This window comes from Raphanus sativus, unplaced genomic scaffold (assembly GCF_000801105.2).
Source record: "Raphanus sativus cultivar WK10039 unplaced genomic scaffold, ASM80110v3 Scaffold0036, whole genome shotgun sequence".
Classification (NCBI taxonomy): Eukaryota; Viridiplantae; Streptophyta; class Magnoliopsida; order Brassicales; family Brassicaceae; genus Raphanus; species Raphanus sativus.
Window position 1 is genome coordinate 61,738 of NW_026615360.1, and position 19,366 is coordinate 81,103.

General features: G+C 36.9%; 3 protein-coding genes across 3 annotated transcripts; 2 read left to right on the top strand and 1 right to left on the bottom strand.

Annotated features, from left to right (window-relative positions):
- The first annotated feature begins 1,153 nt into the window (after positions 1–1,153).
- LOC108846090 (patatin-like protein 2) lies at positions 1,154–3,578 on the top strand. The gene is made up of 6 exons (XM_018619299.2): positions 1,154–1,359; positions 1,527–1,895; positions 1,983–2,144; positions 2,670–2,972; positions 3,048–3,220; positions 3,317–3,578. Exons 1-6 carry the CDS (start codon positions 1,222–1,224, stop codon positions 3,393–3,395), a joined length of 1,224 nt encoding a protein of 407 aa, XP_018474801.1. The 5' UTR covers positions 1,154–1,221; the 3' UTR covers positions 3,396–3,578.
- Positions 3,579–14,864: 11,286 nt separating this feature from the next.
- On the top strand, positions 14,865–18,759 carry LOC130500784 (uncharacterized). Its single transcript, XM_056995751.1, has 2 exons — positions 14,865–16,968; positions 17,050–18,759. The coding sequence occupies exons 1-2, from the start codon at positions 16,117–16,119 to the stop codon at positions 17,806–17,808; spliced, it is 1,611 nt and encodes a 536-aa protein (XP_056851731.1). The 5' UTR covers positions 14,865–16,116; the 3' UTR covers positions 17,809–18,759.
- LOC130500783 (uncharacterized) lies at positions 15,320–15,640 on the bottom strand. Its single transcript, XM_056995748.1, has one exon. It carries the CDS (start codon positions 15,638–15,640, stop codon positions 15,320–15,322), a length of 321 nt encoding a protein of 106 aa, XP_056851728.1.
- Positions 18,760–19,366: the final 607 nt, after the last annotated feature.

Below are 19,366 nucleotides of genomic sequence, written 5' to 3' on the forward strand. Positions count from 1 at the left end.
TCCGCTACAGCAGAGGCTGTATCATGATTACACATGGAGTAGCAAACGGGTTTGTTTGAAAGACTTGACATCTAAGCATCTGTTTTAGCTTAGTATGCAATCAAGCAGGGGGAGAATGGTGACGTTCTGGTCAACTGAATTCAAGAGAATGCATATCTCATGAGGGAGAAAAGCATGGTGTGGTGCACATCTCGTGGGAGAGAAAAGCACAATTGGCATGGAAGTTTCCAGGTGGGGAACGTGGTTGTTGAACCAGAAGAATGTTGTACTTGGCCGGCACACAAAGCTAAAAGGGAGAGATTGTTGATGTAAAGATGTCCGTCCTGAAGTAGTCGTTGACGTAGTTGCTGTAGCAGACGTCGTGTTGAGTGGTGAAGACCATGTGGAGTCAAGGTGTTGAGCTGGAGTCGTGTAGACTTGGAGAGCAAACGTGTATCTTGGAGAAAATGCAAAGAGGAATAAATTTGGGTAGCAAGTTTATGACTTAAAAGAAGAGGAATAAGTGCATTTCAAGAAAAGGAAAGTTGCACTTATTGATATGGAAGATGTCCATATTGTGGTTCCTTGGAGACTAGGTTTCGGGAACGTGGAGACTAATATAAGATAGCTATGGGGTCGTCTGTAGAGAGACAGAGACACAAAGACTGATCTTATAGAGAGAGAGAAGCACTTGGAAGCGTTCTGGATTGTGCTGAAGTAGAGGCTGAAATACTTGACGGTAGAGACACATAAGCGGGTACTTTAGGAATTTTTCAGTAGCAGCTGTTAGGATGTTAACAGACTAGAGAAGCTGATTAAACAGATCTTGTAATTAAGTGTAAAAGGCAATTTCTAATAAAATCATTGGTGTGTGTTTGTGTATTTTGTCTCTTTTGATTTACCTTCTGCACTCAGAAGTTTATATCCTTTAAACAATAAAATATTTTAGTTAGGTTATAAAAGGGTTGACATGGTCCAAATAAGAAGAAAAGAAGTTCACGAAAAGTCCATTTGAATAACCAGTAAGATTGGAGCTCCAAATGGACGAAGTTACAAGTTACTTCGACGAGTAAAATATACTAAGAATGAAGACCTAGTCGAACGTTGGTACAGCAGCCCCTTTTGTCCTATAAATACATAGATTTTTTAACCTCTCATAATATCTCACAATAAAAGTATCCACATAATATCTTATAATCAAAGTTATATCTTCTCAAGTATCGATAAATTGCCTTCTGTTAGATGCAAATGGAGAGCCCAAAATCACCTCTTCAACCCCCAACTTATGGAAACTTAGTCACAATCCTTAGCATCGATGGTGGTGGCATTAGAGGGATTATTCCTGCCACTATCCTTGCTTTTTTGGAATCGGAACTTCAGGTATATTTGTCCTACCTAACCATATATCACATGGATAACACTTACTTCTATTTGGTCAACTCTAATAATGAGCTTTCGAGTTAATAGAAATTTGCAATATAATATTTTTATTTGGTACTTATGGAATTATGGAAATCTTATAACTCTATACATACATGGATGTGCAGAAACTGGACGGAGACCAAGCAAGACTTGCAGACTACTTTGATGTTATGGCAGGAACAAGCACCGGTGGACTGGTTACAGCCATGCTAACTGCTCCCAATAAGGAAGGCCGACCCTTGTTTGCAGCCTCTGAGATTAAAGAATTTTATCTTGAGCACTGCCCAAAAATCTTTCCTCAAGATCATTTCCCATTCTCTGCCACCAAGAACTTGCTGAAGTCTTTGACTGGTCCCAAGTATGATGGTGAATACCTTCATCGACTTATCCATGCCAAATTGGGTGATACAAGGTTGCATCAAACACTTACTAACGTTGTCATTCCAACTTTCGATATAAAGCATCTTCAACCTACTATATTTAGTAGTTACGAGGTTTGATTTGCTTTTTATGTCTAATCAGATACTACGATATGTTCAAATATACAAAACTTTTGATACAATAAAGAAACTATCTGTCAGGTGAAGACAAATCATCTCAAGAACGCAACCCTCGCTGACATAACAATCTCAACTTCAGCAGCGCCTACATACTTGCCTGCCCATTTCTTCGAAACCCATGATTCAGCCGGAAACGTGAAAGAATACAATCTTATTGACGGGGGAGTTGCAGCTAACAATCCGGTAAATAACAGAGATATGAAATTATAGTCATTGTAGCTTTCAACATTATTAAAATAAGAATCTATACAATAACAGTAAAAAGGAATTATATATCAACTTAGTCTAGCATTTCATGGCCTTGATTGTTAAAGCTCTACGTAGTACGGTTTGTATGAAACAAATATCTTCATTTCTTTTATTTTTTTTTGTCATACAAACCGTACTACGCAGAGCTTTAACAATCAAGGCCATGAAATGCTAGACTAAGTTAATACATATTTCCTTTTTACTGTTAATTAACTAAAATAAATAAATTAATTGAATTAGCATCTACATTGAAGATTTTAAATTTTCTTTATGTTTCTGGCTGGGTTTTCATTATTATAATATATAAATTGTATTAAAACATTGAATTACGATGGTAGAAAGTTCAAGCATTTATTTTATTTTATTTTATATGGAACTCATTAGTTGACCCAAAAGAAACCCATCCAGGCATTAATATCTATAGAAGGATTGTCTAATACTATACCATTTATAATATAGGCTTTGGTGGCCATTGGGGAGGTGACAAAAGAAATAACAAGAGGGAGCAGTGACTTTTTCCCCATAAGACCAAATGATTACGGAAGGTTTCTTGTGCTTTCTCTTGGAACTGGAACTCGTAAATCAGAAGAGAAATTCAACGCAAATGAAGTAGCTGGATGGGGAATGTTGAGTTGGTTAACACACGACAACTCTACACCTCTCATTGATGCTTTCATGCAAGCTAGTTCCGATATGGTTGATTTTCATCTCTCTGCCGTTTTTCGAGCTCTTCACTCTGAAGCCAATTATATACGAATCCAGGTGCCAAAAATCAGCTCACTATCCTTTTCCTTTTCTTTGTCGCCATATTTATAACAATTGCTTTGAATTATACAGGATGATACATTAAATGGGGATGCTGCTTCTGTTGATATTTCTACCGTTGAGAATCTCGACATTCTCGCCAAGACAGGAGATGAACTTCTCAAGAAACATGTTTCAAGAGTCAATCTTGAGTCGGGATGTAACGAAAATGCTTATGAAGTGACCAATGAAAAGGCCCTTATAAAGTATATGAGACATAAATTTTGCATTTGATATCTGAATCATTCATATTTACATGATTATAAATTTTGTGTTAATATATTTAAATTTTGGCTGTGAAGGTTAGCAGGAATACTATCAAAAGAAAAGATGATCCGAGACTCGCGATCTCCTCATGGAAAGGCGCCAAATAGGAAATAAAATATCATTAGTTTATCCTTTCTCTAATTATTTTGTTAATGCTTATTTTTCTTATCTGTTGTTGATGACTTGTTTGGTTACTAACGCAAGTTTATTTTTATAATAATAAAGATTGTCGCTCATTGTAGTTACTTGTAAGATTGTATCTTCTATCATTTGAATGAAGTCTGTTAGTCCATATTGTGGATAGTACTACGTGTTCAAGTGCATATAGAATATGTATGAGCAGAATACATATAAATTTGTTAACGGAATTCGTTTCCTATATCTCCGGGATCACATCCAGAAACCATTCACTAAAACAGATCGCAACCTACAATTGCTATATAGTATCCATCACACAATTGTGCCTACCACTTTTATCTAGATTACAATGGTTAGAGCAACAACTACTCATTGTTCTTATGAAGAGCATAATTCTCTACAACAAAACCACCAACAGATCTCACCATCTGTCTGGTAGGACGATGTCAAACACATGTGTGCTTCTCTCAAGAATACCCTAGGCGCACACTTTTTTCTTTGACGGTCTCCTAGTATTTATCCGGTTGCTAAACCGTAAACTTAGGATCTCCATACAATCTTTCCCTTTTCTTCTCTTAAGAATAAGGAAGTTCTTCCTCATCTTAAATATACTATTTAAATATACTATTTAAGATGATTTCTCAATTCAGCAGCCACGTCTTGACTTGTATAAGTCTACCCCATGTCATCAACTTAAGTATTTCAGCAGTCGCTTCATAGCTCAGCTTCGTGAAAGACTTCCTGTCCCAGTTCATGCACTACTTATGGATTAGCACACAAACTACTACATGTGTTTTCTCAAACCAGTCAGCATTACATCTTCAATCTCTCTCTTGATGACTGCGTTTTAGAATCCAAGCATACACACAATACTGCATATCAGATCATCTCAATACTCAAAAGATCTAACATCTTCATTCTCCTCCTTTTTACCTTAGTTTGATACTCAACCATTAGATTCTGTAAACTCTTGTCACAAGCATGAAACATGAGATGCTCTCTTAATTTAATCTCACATCCTTTAAGCTCCATCTTTGTCTGTATATCCAGTATATCATTAAAACCCCCATGAGTTAAGCCTGATTTCTATGAACATCTCATATATATCTTCTTCTCCTGCTTGAGTGCACAACTCCGCTAAAAACAAACATACAAATAACTGAAGCTTCTCATAGTATCTCAGATCAGAATATTTTTCATTTTCCAATTCATGTTTAACTTCTGGTTTAGTCTTTATCACATCCATCGATACAATTTCCTGCTCTATGCTTGTATGTCCTCCAAACATAACTCCTCACTGTTCACCACAATCTCTGTACGGACATATCTTGAAAACACATGATAAATAATCTCATAAAAGTGGCTTCCTACCGCTCATTCTCAAAATAGCAAAATCGAAAAAGCCTGACACGAGATTTCAATCTGATCCAGCACTTTGAAAGACCCACTGATAAAGTCCCTGACCCTTAAATTCTCTGAATCATCACATCACCATGTCTTTTGCTTACCTAAATCTTGATTCTTATCTTCTACAGCTTTATCCCATAGGTGAACATCACATTTGACATGCAGTTTCTTTTTTGCCTCCCTTTGCATCGGCACATCAGTGTTAATTGAAGCATGTATCTCGCTCTGTTTGAAAACAATATCCAAAATCAGATGTCTACAAGTAATTTTCAGATTTCTCATCTTATTTCACCAGCATCTTTGATGCAAACTTGATCTGAATCAACCATGAAAGGCAATGTAACAACTCTTGCTAATCTTCTGTTTCAGTCATTGGTACATTGGCTGAACAATATTTTCTTTTCTTTAATCTTCAAAAATTTGCATAAGTTCACAACAACCAGTACCCTCTGAATCGCTGTCTTCCATTTATTTAATGCATATATTGTAGATCAGCTGATGTAGATAAATATTTGGAATATTTCCAAATATTTTATTATTTATTTATTTATTATTTAGATATTTATCTTTACTATTTTAGGGTTTTATGACTTTCTTATATATAGCCGTCTAGGCTTAACTTTGTATTCAGTTTATGATGATTTGATTAATAAAGGAGTTTTCCAGAAGAGGTTTTGATAAACCACTGAGAAGAGTATTCTCAAACCCTAAAGAGGTTTTTATAAACCACTGTGAAGAGTATTCACAAACCCTAAGAGCTTTTAATTAAGTACTGTGAAGAGTATTCACAAACCCTAGATTCGTGTATTCTTGGAATAAACGGATCTAGTTCTATCCCTAGAAGCTTCCGCTACATCAGTTACTTAGGGTTTTATGGCTTTCTTATATATAGCCGTCTAGGCTTAACTTTGTATTCAGTTTATGATGATTTGACTAATAAAGGAGTTTTCCCGAAGAGGTTTTGATAAACCACTGAGAAGAGTATTCTCAAACCCTAAAGAGGTTTTTATAAACCACTGTGAAGAGTATTCACAAACCCTATGAGCTTTTAATTAAGCACTGTGAAGAGTATTCACAAACCCTAGATTCGTGTATTCTTGGAATAAACGGATCTAGTTCTATCCCTAGAAGCTTCCGCTACATCAGTTGGTATCAGAGCCAAACGGTTCTATTATCTTGATCGCAGATGTATCTACAACAACAACCACTAGCTGAGATCTTGGAAAAGCTTAAACAAGATCATATCTTGGAAAAGCTTAAACAAGATCTCAACAAGATTTATAAAAAGTTAGAACAAGATTTTTGCACGGCATTAAATAAGTTCGATGAGGCATTAAAGAAAAGAGAAGCAGCACGAGCTCAAGATGTGCAGTTTGATGATGATGATGACGAGGAGATATTTATCGAAGAAGATATTTGTGTTGTCGACTCTGTCAATAAAGATGAAGTTTGTGCAAAATTCGGACGGGACGAGATCTGTGTAAAGTCTGTGCAGAACGATTTTCGTGCAGAAATAGGGCGAAGTTATATTGATAAAGATTTTGGGCAGAATCTTAATTATCTGCTTTGTGCAAAGTTTGTGCAAAAACGGATTTTTGAAGATTCAAGTTACAATCGGATTCGTGCAAAAACCGTGCGATACAAGCTATTGAAGATTTGAGGAAGAGTTTTTCTTGGAAAACAATTTGGATTCGAATTCTACGATCAAGATTCGAGGGCGAATCTTCTCCAACCCAGAGAGAATGATGCAGATAAATATTTTGAATATTTCCAAATATTTCATTATTTATTTATTTATTATTTAGATATTTATCTTTACTATTTTAGGGTTTTATGGCTTTCTTATATATAGCCGTCTAGGCTTAACTTTGTATTCAGTTTATGATGATTTGATTAATAAAGGAGTTTTCCAGAAGTGGTTTTGATAAACCACTGAGAAGAGTATTCTCAAACCCTAAAGATGTTTTTATAAACCACTGTGAAGAGTATTCACAAACCCTAAGAGCTTTTAATTAAGCACTGTGAAGAGTATTCACAAACCCTAGATTCGTGTATTCTTGGAATAAACGGATCTAGTTCTATCCCTAGAAGCTTCCGCTACATCATCAGCTCATCAAAACAACTTGCGACCAGTCTCGTTTCTCATGAACCACAATGATCTTTGGTTGCATGTAACTTCACAGCATTCTCCAAACTAAACAGAGCCGGTATACTCTCCTGTAACGTGTTCAAGAATACGTGAACCCATGACCTTGTCTCTATGAAACACATGTCATCAGAATTGCATCAAGTTTTCTTTCAGTCATTATGAAGCCCATAACCATCCACGATGTAAATCTGACGTCTTGATACTCTCCTTTCTCATAAATTTATAACGTTCATTCCAAATTTGCATATGGTCTCAGTCTAGCTTCTTTGACTTCGTTAAACTAGTAAGTGACATTCAAGCAACCAGTACGGCATCATAAACATCCTTGTTAAAGTAGAACCCCAAGTTGAACAACTTTAGCCATCATAAAGTCTGTGAAAAACTGACTGCCTCGCTTCCAAGAAAAGAGAATATATGACTCAAACTTCTTTAATAATAAAAAGAGACATCGTAAATGACAATCACTTAGAATCGGCTATCCTGACATCAACCAGACACCGCTGTCGCCAATAGCACATGATCTGAGCCTATCGTATGCACAAAACAGTCGCTTGTTGATGTTGTAGCAATTCTGAGCAAGATATTTCACGTGTGACAACTGATGTTCCTGAATTAAGATGATGTACAAGCAGAATTCATGTTACTCTCAAACTCCTGCTTGGTGCCCATGAATCATAACTCATCCTCATTACTTAGCAGAACCAGCCATGTACTTGATTTCCTGACAGCAGCACATCCACGCAATAGCCCTATCTGATTTCTTCTCTTTTTAAACATATCTTGACAGTACTTTTGAATATATCCATTAAGCATAGATCAAACACTGCAGAAAGCTGAACCACAATGCTTTGTAGCCTGCTGTCCATCTTCTCATCTCCTCTGTTTCAAGTAGCTGCAGTTTCCAAGTTTCATATTCGTACAAGATATTCTCAGTTTAGAGAATCGGAGACTCGTAAGTGTAGAGGATACAACCCATCAAACTAACTAAATAAAAATCCCAACAATGAATCATGGTTCCGTCTGTTCAAACTCATCTAAAGTCTTAACATGTTTCAAACTCCGTATGAGCTATCCTTTTGAATCAGAATGTGTCCCATGCTGAAACTGTCGTTGATTATTAAGAAGGCCAACACAAAGTTTCAGTCTGTTCAAAACACTTTTGAGCCTATAGAACTTTCTCCCAGTTGTCTTCAGCATATCCGCGATCAGCCGAAATATTGCAGAATAATACCAAGTAACTAACATAATCTTTTCGATCAGTAGACATGCTTTTCTGCTTTTCTTCTTGTGCAAACAACCAACCAACCTCTGTGCACAACCTGCAACCAGTCTGAGCATGTCAGTGTAGCAATTTCTGTCGCAAATTTTGTTACCGAAGTTGTAAAACTCCATGATCCATTTGTTTCTTTCAGAAGGCGATTCTCTTCTTTTTCCACTTTATAACCCTTCTTTTCCACTACCTCCTTTCTTCTGGTCTAGGTGTCTCACTGCTCTTAAGTTGACTCTCTGTCCAAAATTTCTCTGACAAATCTTGATAACATATATGCATATTATAGTAAGCTCATATCACATGTTTTACCAAATTGAAGCCTTTAGACTGTGTAACTCCTTTCTTAAATGATATACTCTATGTCTGCTGCTGTCTTTCTTTACTAATATCACTGCAAACTGTACTGAAGCTGAAAAAGAATTTAGATGAGCTATACTGGACCAGTCTGAAGAAGTTCAAATAAGACACAAACCAACCGTTGAAATCTCAATCCGACCGTTGAATTACAAGACAGTAGCATAATGAAGATCATCACCAAATTTCAGCTCAATCAGATTACATAAGGATCACCACACGTCTCCTTGAATAACCCATCTCAGAACAGATTGATGCAATAGTCTGTGATATGTACCAGATGCAGAAAAATATCATACAATTTATATCAGATGCAGAATATCACACAGCTTTTAACAATCAGATTAAATGTTCTCTTTCTTGTGCATCAGTAACTTCATTCATACATCAATGAATAATCATCATAACATGTCAAATTGAAATGCAGAGATCTTTCCAGGGCCAACATCAGAAGTCTTGAGATTTCACACGCTTGTACACCGGCATTCAGAACAATGAAGGGCTTTGATAGTCCATTCTTTGATTAACCCAATTCCCTTGACTCAAAACTGACTCCAACTTTTCAGCAACAAATTTAAGCATAGCTTTCTCACACCAAGTAAACCTCTTAAGCATCACTGAACCTTGAAGAACTCTTCTTATATCCCTTGAAAAATTCTTATGTTTCGTCTAGTATTTAGCTTATAGACATTCTATTGTTGCAGCGGAATCTTAACTCACAGTCTATAATATTTGAACATTTAATATCCACCTTTTGCAAAGTTCAAAAATGTCCTTGGTAATCTGTCCTTTAATCTTATGAAAAGCAGCTTCAACCTTAGCAGTCTGTAGCACATCAACCAAAAGCATCATCTGCATGTTTTCTTTTTCGTCAGATTTACAGGCGAACATCTTCACTGCGAGCGTTGTCAGTGTAATCTTCTCAAAGATACTTGAGGTGGCCTCTTTCTCTTTTCTCTTCTTAAGCTTGCTTCTCTCAGCAAAACAAAGATGGCTACTGCATTACTTCAACACTTAGCAGTTTTCTTTCTCTGTCGCTTTGTTGTGTTCCCATACATTTTCTACGTCATGTTCCACTCTATTCAGATTCAAGACGAGGCAATCTTTCTTGCTCTTCAATCTCCTTTACCATTGAAATATGCGACAGCCTTTCACATGATGACTTAGCCTGATCACATATGCTCAACAAAGCTTCACAAAATTGGTCTTTAATGTTTGCATCCAAGAAAATACGCCAAACTCGGTCTCGTCTAACAACACCTGAACAGAATCAACCAAGGATTATTCTTTCTTAATTATAAGAGACGTTTGTTTCACTTATTCCTCTAACTCTCGAACCTTAGATTCTCAAAATAAACCCAAAACATCATCACTTAGATGAACTAAGAACGCATCAACACTTTTCTCTTGTTTCAACAGTTTATAGCCATGCAAGCTACCACACGCTCAGGCTTGATTCTAAGCATGAGCCAATATTTGAGAAAATGAACACAGGATGGAAATAACTCTGAATTAGTTTTCTCACAATCAAATTTATACCACCTTCACTGAAGTAACATTCACAATCACACCTGAATTAGCAATGTACCCTTAGCAATTCTTCTTTAGCACTTCGTGATTTTCGTGAAGCTAGCGACACAATACTTTCAACATTCACCTTTTCATGATTTACAGGTAACAACTCAAGTTGAGATGGTGAGAAGATTAGATAAGGCCATCAAAGAGAATCCTCTTAATGTATTTGGTAGTTTGTTTCATACATCAAACATTTTTAAGCCATTAATTATGGATTTAGAACTATTTATCACATGCTAATGACTCAAATCTGATTAGCAATGGTAACGAACTCATGATTTGTAGGTAACAACTCAAGATGAGATGGTGAGAAATCAGATAAGGCCATCAAGGAGAATCCTCTTAATGTATTTGGTAATCTTTTTCATACATCAAACATTTTTAAACTATTGATTATAGATTAACTATTTCATCACATGCTAATGACTCAAATCTGATTATCAATGTAAAACTGGCTGTAGGGAACAACACAATAATAGCAAATTAAGCTATGATACAAATCAACGGTTAAATTTTTTTATATGCTGAAATTTACATCTAACTTGTTATCTGAGAAGAAAATAACTAATAATTTGAAATCCAATGTTACTTTTAGTTTTTTTTTATGTGAGAGTATCAGCTTACCAGGAGACAATTTCTTTAAAAAAATAGGGAAGACGACCTATTTCCCCACCATGACTATGACATAGTAATAAATGTACACAAAGTTTCGACCTCGTCCCAATTGCACACCTCCAAAGTATAACAACCTATTTCCACATACGAGAAAAGTACGAAACTCGTTTCCCCACAGACCAAGATTTGGCTTGGTTTTAATGGTTTATTACACGAACCGATAGTAAACCAGTTATATTGGTACACCTCGAACCAGATAAAGATCCGACTATGGTTTAACTTAAACCCGACCCGAAACCTCTTTAAAATCCACAAAATCCCCAAAATCGAGTTCATGCTCTAAGAACCCTAAAATCTAAAAAAAATTCAGAGAGAAATTTCATTTCCCAAGCCCAGAAAATATGAGTCATGAATCTGGAAACTCGAGTGGAGTCTCTAGCGCACGAGCAAGAGGTCGTGTTGTTGGTGTTCCAAAGAGATGCACTACAAGAATTTATTAAAATAGCTACGGACTGGCTAGAGTATTTCTGTAGCCAAATTAATTAGCTACAAATATAGCGACGGAACACAAAATTTTACTTGTGTAGCTAAATCTGTAGCTAGTTGTAGCAATTCGTAGCTATATAGCTAGAGACAGATTCCGTCGGTGATCTGTAGCTAAATAGCTACGACTTAACTAAGGATAAATGGTTGCTATAATTTTTCTATTTAGCAACAAGTAGCTACATTTGTTTCTATTGCTATATAGTGATGATATCTCAATCCTCATTATTCTGTCGCTTCAATAAGAATACTATATATAATATAAATGATAAAAAACAATAAAAATTATAATATTTCCTAATATATACACATACATATGTGTGTATATATAAGAATGTTAAATTGTTGATTTATTTTTCAATGCAAATACAATTTATGTTCCATGATGATTTTTTAATCTACATGTATTAAAATAAGTTATGTTGTGAAACTAACGGGTATACACATATGTTGGTTTAAGTCTAGTACATATAGTAATTTTCAAACACCTTTTGTTAATTTTGCATTGAACATTATAGATCTTTGTACGTATGGATGGATGCAAGCACGTCTTTGGTAAATTTATAAAATAATTTCCTCTCTCTCTTTTTTTTTTGGCTTTTGTTTTGGTGTTGTTATAACAAGTAACAAAATTTCATATCTATTCTCTTTTGGTAAGTAAAGTTTTTAAAATGTTGTGGAAGTTCTTTATAGAAGTTTCAATTTTTTTATGACACATATATGCATGCCTATTTCCTTCTCACTTTAACCTAAGTAACTTCCTAGACCCTAAATCTAAATCTAAACCCCAAACCCCAAACCTTAAACCCTATACTAAAGAAATAAAGCAAATTACTTTTGTATTACAAAGAAAAAATGAAGTTTTACCAAAAAATTAAAAATCCAATCATACCAAATATATTTTTATCCTTTTATCAAATTATTATGTGCAGGCAGAAATGATTACAATTACAAAATATGTACAGTTTAATAAATTATAGTCATACTAGTCTTATCAAATAAATAAATATTGAGAATAAATACCACTTACTCTATATCATGAGTTTGATTGCCGCTTGGAAAATATTTTTTTGACGCCAAATTTTCGTGACACCCGCCAAATTATTCACCAAAGAAGGGTGGCTTGTTAGTGGTCGATGTAAAAGGGTGAGGATAACTCATTTACTAATCGTAGCCGTTGATAGTACTTTAATCTAACGATGAAATACAATTAATATATTATTTTCTTTTTGATTTATCTTTATTAACCTTCTTTCTCAGATCTGAGATTTTCATTCCTTTCCTCATCCTTTTTTTCCCCTCTGCGAATCTCCTCTCCTCTTTTTTCTCCGATAGCGCAAGGTGTGGTGTCCTCTCCGTTCATCTCCTCTTCATTCTTCTCCTCTCTGGTGGTGCAAGACAATGTGGCAGTCCAGTCTCTGGTCATCTCCTCGGTGGTTGCAGACTCGCAGTCCAATCTCTTTTCTTCGCCTTTGCAGTCATGTATCCTCTCTGCTCCTCTGTAGTCCAGGCTTCTACATCTCAGCATCCCCATTCCCCACACACAAACATCTCCAACAGAAGTTTTTCTTATGCCTTTAGTTTAGTTTTCACTTATTAGATCTAGCTCTTTGTTTGGATACTAGAATTTTCAGATCTGTTACATTTGGGAATTTCAGTTTTTTTTCTTATAATACTCTAATGTCGTAAAACAATTTATTCTGAAAATCAGTTTGTATAGATTTGTATTCAAAATCAATATAACTTTTAAGACAACAGTGTATCTATTGCTAAATATGCTAAAAAAACATTCTTCTGCTACTAAAACATGTTTGTTGGTAATTTGAATCCAACATTCTAGATACAAAAAATTTCTAGACAAATATGTAGCTACGTCATTGCTACGAAAAGCCATAGTTAAACTCTGTAGCTATTTAGCTATGCAATATCTATCGCCAAGATTGTTGCTACTGAGAAACGGAACACTCTCTAGCCATGCTGTAGCTGTTAGATATGGCCAGTTCTCTTGCAAAATCCGTAGCGAGTGAGCTACGGAATGGCGACGGATCCGAGTTAGCGTCAATACTGACGCCACGGTTCCTATCCGTAGCCATCCGTTGCGTTATTTATTGTAGCGACAGATTGTCCCTTTTAGCTAGGAAAAAATCAGTAGCTATATGACTCATTTCTTGTAGTGATGTTGGTGTGGAGAATTAGTTATCCCCTTGATGTCAAATTCGAAGGCAAATCCTTACAGGAGATACTTTCGTTGTGCTTTTGCGGCCTAGAAAAGGGTTAGTTAGTTTATATAAATGTGATTCTCCAAAATATGTGGGTGAATCGATTTTTTTTTTGTTTTTGTTGCTGAGTAATGATAATCACAGTTACAAATGGGTTGATGAGGCGTTGTTGGATGAAGTTGAAGCATTGTCGTTTAGGATAGGGAGACTTGAGCAGAGCATGGTTGCTGGTCGTGTGGAAGAAGAGAGGGATGCCCAAGAAGAGAAGAGAAAGTTTGAAGAGCTTGGATTGAAGTTAGAGACCGAGATTGCTGCAAGAATTAATGGAAGATGTTGTGAATGAAGCCAAAGGCGAGGTCAAGAAGGCGCTGGTGCTTGTTGTCTTAGGATGTTTGGCTATGGTTGTGTTGGCTAAGATAGTATAACTTGTCTCAGTTTGTTATGTTTAAGAAGATGATGATGGTTGTATTATTAAGATGATGACAATGGTGGTATCTTTATTTTGAGATGTTTATGTTGTTTCTGTTGTTTAAAATGATAATGTTTCTGCTGTTAAAATTGTGAGAATCAAGATTTTATAAATCCTTTAAAATAGTGATGAGTTCAAAAGCATTCAAAAGAATGACCAAAGCCATTAAAATATCATACATTGACTCAAAATCATACCTTGAACACACCAAAATAGAGTCTAAATCCATTAAACTAGTTCAAATAGCCGACAAACAAGGTCATGGAACGTGCAAAAGGAATCTAAAGCCGAGAAACAAGGTCCTAGAACCTCAAAAAAGCACCATAAAACCGAGTAAAGAACACCAAAAACACCACAAAAACAGACCACTTCTTCACATCCATCTTCTCTTCTTTGCATATTCACTTCTTAGGCTGAGTGTCTTGAGTGCATCTACCTTGGGAGGCTTCAGGCTGAGAAGATTCACCACTCACAAAAGGCTGAAACACATCAAATTAATTCAAAAATCTTCATTTCAATCCAACACCAAAACCGAGTCAATATCAAGAGACTCAGGTGTCCCCGGGTTGAATTGAGTTACATCATTCCACTCTACATTCACATCAGTCAATGACTCCATTGTTGATTCCTGCAAAACAGAGACACAGAGAGACAGAGAGACAAAGAGAGTTCAGTAACGAAAGAGAGAGAGACAGAGACAGTGTGAGACAAAGACAGAGAGAGTTCAATAACGAGAGATAGAGAGAAAGAGAGAGAGAGAGCGAGAGAGAGAGACAGAGACAGAGACAAAGAGAGAGAGACAGAGACAGAGAGAGAGAGAGAGAGAAACAGAGACAGAGAGAGAGATGTCGAAATTACCTGAATGGAGACAATCGGAGGAGTAACGATGTGGAGGAGCTAACGATGTTCTTCTTCTTTTCTCAAAACCCCCAAAAAAAGAAGGGAAAATTGCCAAAAGAGAACAAAAAAACAAGGGTGTTGTCCCCTTAGTATAAATCAATCTCATAGTTGTCCTAATGGTATAAATTTTTTCATAATCCCAAAATTAACCTTTCATTTAGTGATTTAATAAGTATATAAAACGAGATTAATAAAATCATAAATTAATTATAATGAAAAAAGTTAAAAAAAAACTTTTAGCAAGCAAAAAAAAAAAAAAAAGATGAATAAAACTGTTAAAGAAATAATCAACCCTAAATCTATTTTCATTCTTCTCGTTTCTTCCGCCTCTCTTTCTCTCTCTCATTCGCGAACAAACCCTAAGTCGCCATCTCCGGTGACTCTCCACCTCTGCTCTCTCTATCTCCGGTGCTTCTCTCCACCTCTCTGGCTCTCTCTATCTCCGGTTCCGTCGCCTTCTCCGAGCTTCTCCGCCTCTCTTTCTCCGGCTCTCTGCTTCTCGCCGGTTTCATCTCCGTCTCTCTGGCTCTCTCTATCTTCGGTGTGACTGAGCGAACCGTCTCTCCGCCTCTCTCCCTCTCCATCTCTCTCTTTCTCCGCCTCTCCGTCTCTCTCTTTCTCCGCCTGTCCGCCTGTCCGCCTCTCCGCCTCTCCGCGCCTCTGTGTCTCCGTCTCTCCGCCTCTCCGCGCTCCGCTCTCCGTCTCTCCGCCTCTCCGCATCCGCCTCTCAGCCTCTCTCCGGTATTTCTCTTATTTTTTTTTACTGTTTTGAGATATTCGATTGATTATGGTGAAGAATGGGGAGACGTATAATGGGCACTTGGTTAATTGTGATACATGGATGAACTGTACATATATTGGAACTGTCTCTTTTTATGGTTGTTAACAGATTATATGAAAGATTTCCTTTGTGAATTGGAAGACATTTGAACTTGTTTAAGTTTGTGAATTGATATGGCTTGTTGTATGTGTGAAGATTATATGAATTGATACGGGTTGTTATATGAAAGACATTTGAACTTGTTTAAGATTATATGAAAGATTTCCTTATTTTTGTATGTGTGAAGTTGTTGTCTCTGTTCTCGTAAAGAAGAACCTTTGTCTTAGCTTGTTGGTCAAATGATAAGGGTTGTTGTTGCTATGTTTCTTGTGTCTGTATAAGGTTTTGAATAATATAATTTTTTTTCTCTGTAGATATGGAGTCAGAGCTACCTAAGCGACTGTTTGCAGAGGGTCTTGAACCTCAGGTCGAGAAGATCAACAACTGCTGCCGCATGGAACTCATCAGGTATCTGAAGACAGCTATGCCTACAGAGTATGAGGATGTGAAGAAAGATCCTGTTTTCACTCATATCATGGCTATTGCGGAAAATAAGCTTAAGTTTTCGGCAAAACTGGTGGATAGCTTCTTATGTAGGCAGTTGATTACCTCGAAGAAGCATGAGAAGTGGTTTGTCTTTGCGAGGTCGCCTCTCCGGTTTTCGCTTCAGGAGTACCACGCTGTGACAGGTCTAAAGATTTCGCGTGAAGCTAGCACTGGTGTAGTGAAATGGAAAAACGATGGGGGGTTTTGGAGTGAGCTATTAAAGACGGATGGTAAGATAAGCTTGCAGTCCATCAAGAAGGTACATCTACAAGAAGTTCACACCTGGACTCGGCTTGATAGGATGAGGTTGATCTACTTGTGCGTGATAATGGGCGTGGTGATGGGGAGAGATGAGAAGGTGTTTATCCCTCATATGTATATCAAGTTGGTGATGGATCTTGACAAGCTTCGGAAGTTCCATTGGGGTCTTCACTCCTACGATTTTCTGCTGCGTTCCATCGACAAGGCTACAAAGAAGTTGGGTAAGAAGGGCAGCTACATTTTCGAGGGTTTCTCCTATGCTATCCAGATTTGGCTTATGGAAGCAATTCCGGATTTTGGAGAAATATGCGGCAGAAAACTCTCAGGCAGCTTCAGAGGTCCAAGGTGTGGCAACTGGAAAGGAGTTGCAAAAGTTTCTTATCAAGACATCACCAAACTTGAAGACTCATTTACTGACAAGGTATCTATATCTATCATATTCTTTTATTTGGTTGTATTTATTTTCTTGCAGCTTTTCATGTTATAATTGTTTTCTTTGTAGAGTGACTTCTTCTCGGTCATCTCAGTGAGTGGCAATGGTGATGTCTTTCTGCACGAAGACTATGCAAGGAAGGGTGAGATGGAAGATGAACGAGTGAACCTTGTCCTTAGTAGGATCAATAGCAAGTTCGATTGGAGCAAGACGGAGTGGCCAGTTATAGAACTTGAAGAGACTGAAATGGAGGAAGCTTTGAAAGATGATATAGATGAAGAAGCTGGTATGAGTGGCGATGATACTGATGCTGCAGAAGACGAGGAGACCTCTACGGTTGAGGTTCCAGGAAAAGGCAAGAGAAAGGTTCATGATGAAGGAGCGGAGACAAGAAAGAAGAAGTTGCTGTGTAAGCGAGCAGCTGAAAAGAAACAGAGTATTGATAGTGAAACTAAGAGTTTCATTGAGGGTCTCCTCGTTACATATGTTACTTCCTTGGGGGATAAGCTCAGCACGAAAATGGAAGATATGGAGAGGAGGTTTACGGAAAGGATGGGTAAGTTGGAGACCGAGGTGTCACAGATCAGGGATGCAGTGATGTTGAGTGAAGAAGGGAGCGATCCTAGCATGAGCCAAGCTGCAGAAGATCTACTAAAGTTCAAAGGAGATCAACCTGCATCTGCGAGCAAAGGCGATCACCCGACAGGAGCGAGCATAGGCGATCAAGCTCCACCAAAAAGCAAAGGCGGTCGTGTTCCACCAAAAAGAAAAGGCCATCAACTTGTGCAAGCGAAAAAGGTATTACCTAAGAGAAAATGTAGAACTTGATGAACTTGGAACTAGGATGCTTGAGTTAGGATGCTGGACGTAGGCTTTTGGAGCTATGCCGTGCTTGGAACTTAATTTTCATTGTGCAATATTATGTAACAGTTTTTAGTATTTTGTAATATGGAATGGTTAATTTGTGTAATATGTTTGTAATGTGTAATATGTTTGTGTAATGGAACTCCATGAATGTAATGCTTTGTTTGTGTTATATATGAATGACTTCTTATTTTATTTGGTTTATATTGTTTTGAATAGGCTGGAAAACAAATTGATGTACAAACTAATTCCTTTGATTTTGGATTGAGTACACAAGACATGTTTGAGCTGCAGCAAGATGCGTTTGTCGATGGTTTTGATCTTTCTCAAGTTCAAGTTGAAAACTCAACAAAATCAAGACCAGTTGACATGTCCATACCCCACTTACGTGATGACACAAGGGATGCAGAAACAAATCCAGATGCCGCATTGGTGTTTGTAGGCGAAGAGGATTGGGAAAATGTAACTAAGTGGTCACCTTCTTCCACGTAAGTACATAAACAAATCTTCTGTCAATGATCGTTCTCTACTAATGCCATTTTAAATTTAAACTCACATATATTAGCTTGTATTCATGTTTTCGTTTCAGACCTCTACGTTGTGGACCTATTATTTTAGATGATGTGATTGCTAAGCGTCTTATGGATCCATCTGAGTGGCTGCATAACTGTGTAAACCTTGTAGAATATTAATTTCCAGTGTGTTTTATATAAATTGCGTGTGCTAAGCTCATTGAAATATGCAGGAGATTGACGCCGCCATGTTCGTATTCCGGGAGAGAACATCTCTCAATCGATGGAAACCTTATCGAGTTGGTTTCATGACGACCGTCTTCAGCAATATGATTAAGAAAGAGTACAGTCTCCTAAGAGGGGGTAGAAAGAAATACAATCTTCATAATTTGCTAGTGCAGTACGGCAGAGGGGTCCTTCCACCACGTGGTGCGACACACGAGATATGGAATCTAGATGTTACACACAACTGAGTAACATGTTACACACAACTGAGTAGAAACATTCTTTTTAACATAGCCAACAAAATTCTTAAGCTGTCGATCGTTTGCAATTATCACAGGTGGGGAAGTTGGTGTATTAATCAACTCAGTAGGTAGATAACTGAACTCCAAATCGGCTAAGCTATCTTCTTCCATATCAAAATCCTCCACAACCATTCTTTTTAAATCCTCTAAAGTAGAATTTGATTCCAATAACTGTAGCCTAGCCCCTTTGTCATCAGCAGCAAAAACCCATCCAGTAGTTGATAAATTCCAAACACCACATGTGGTATAGATATGCATCATAGAGAAGAAGAGTTTGTGAAAAAAATCAAAAGAAAAGCTATGGAGAAACCATAGATTGATGGAGAAGATAGGTGAGAATCGTTTTTTTTTTTTTTTGACAACCAAAATCGAAAATAACACGTTTTAGGAAGTTAGAATATTTTTAGAATATTTTTAGAATATTTCCTTAACTAAATATTTCATTAATTTTCGCAAAAATCAGGTAATCTTATCCGTAGAAGG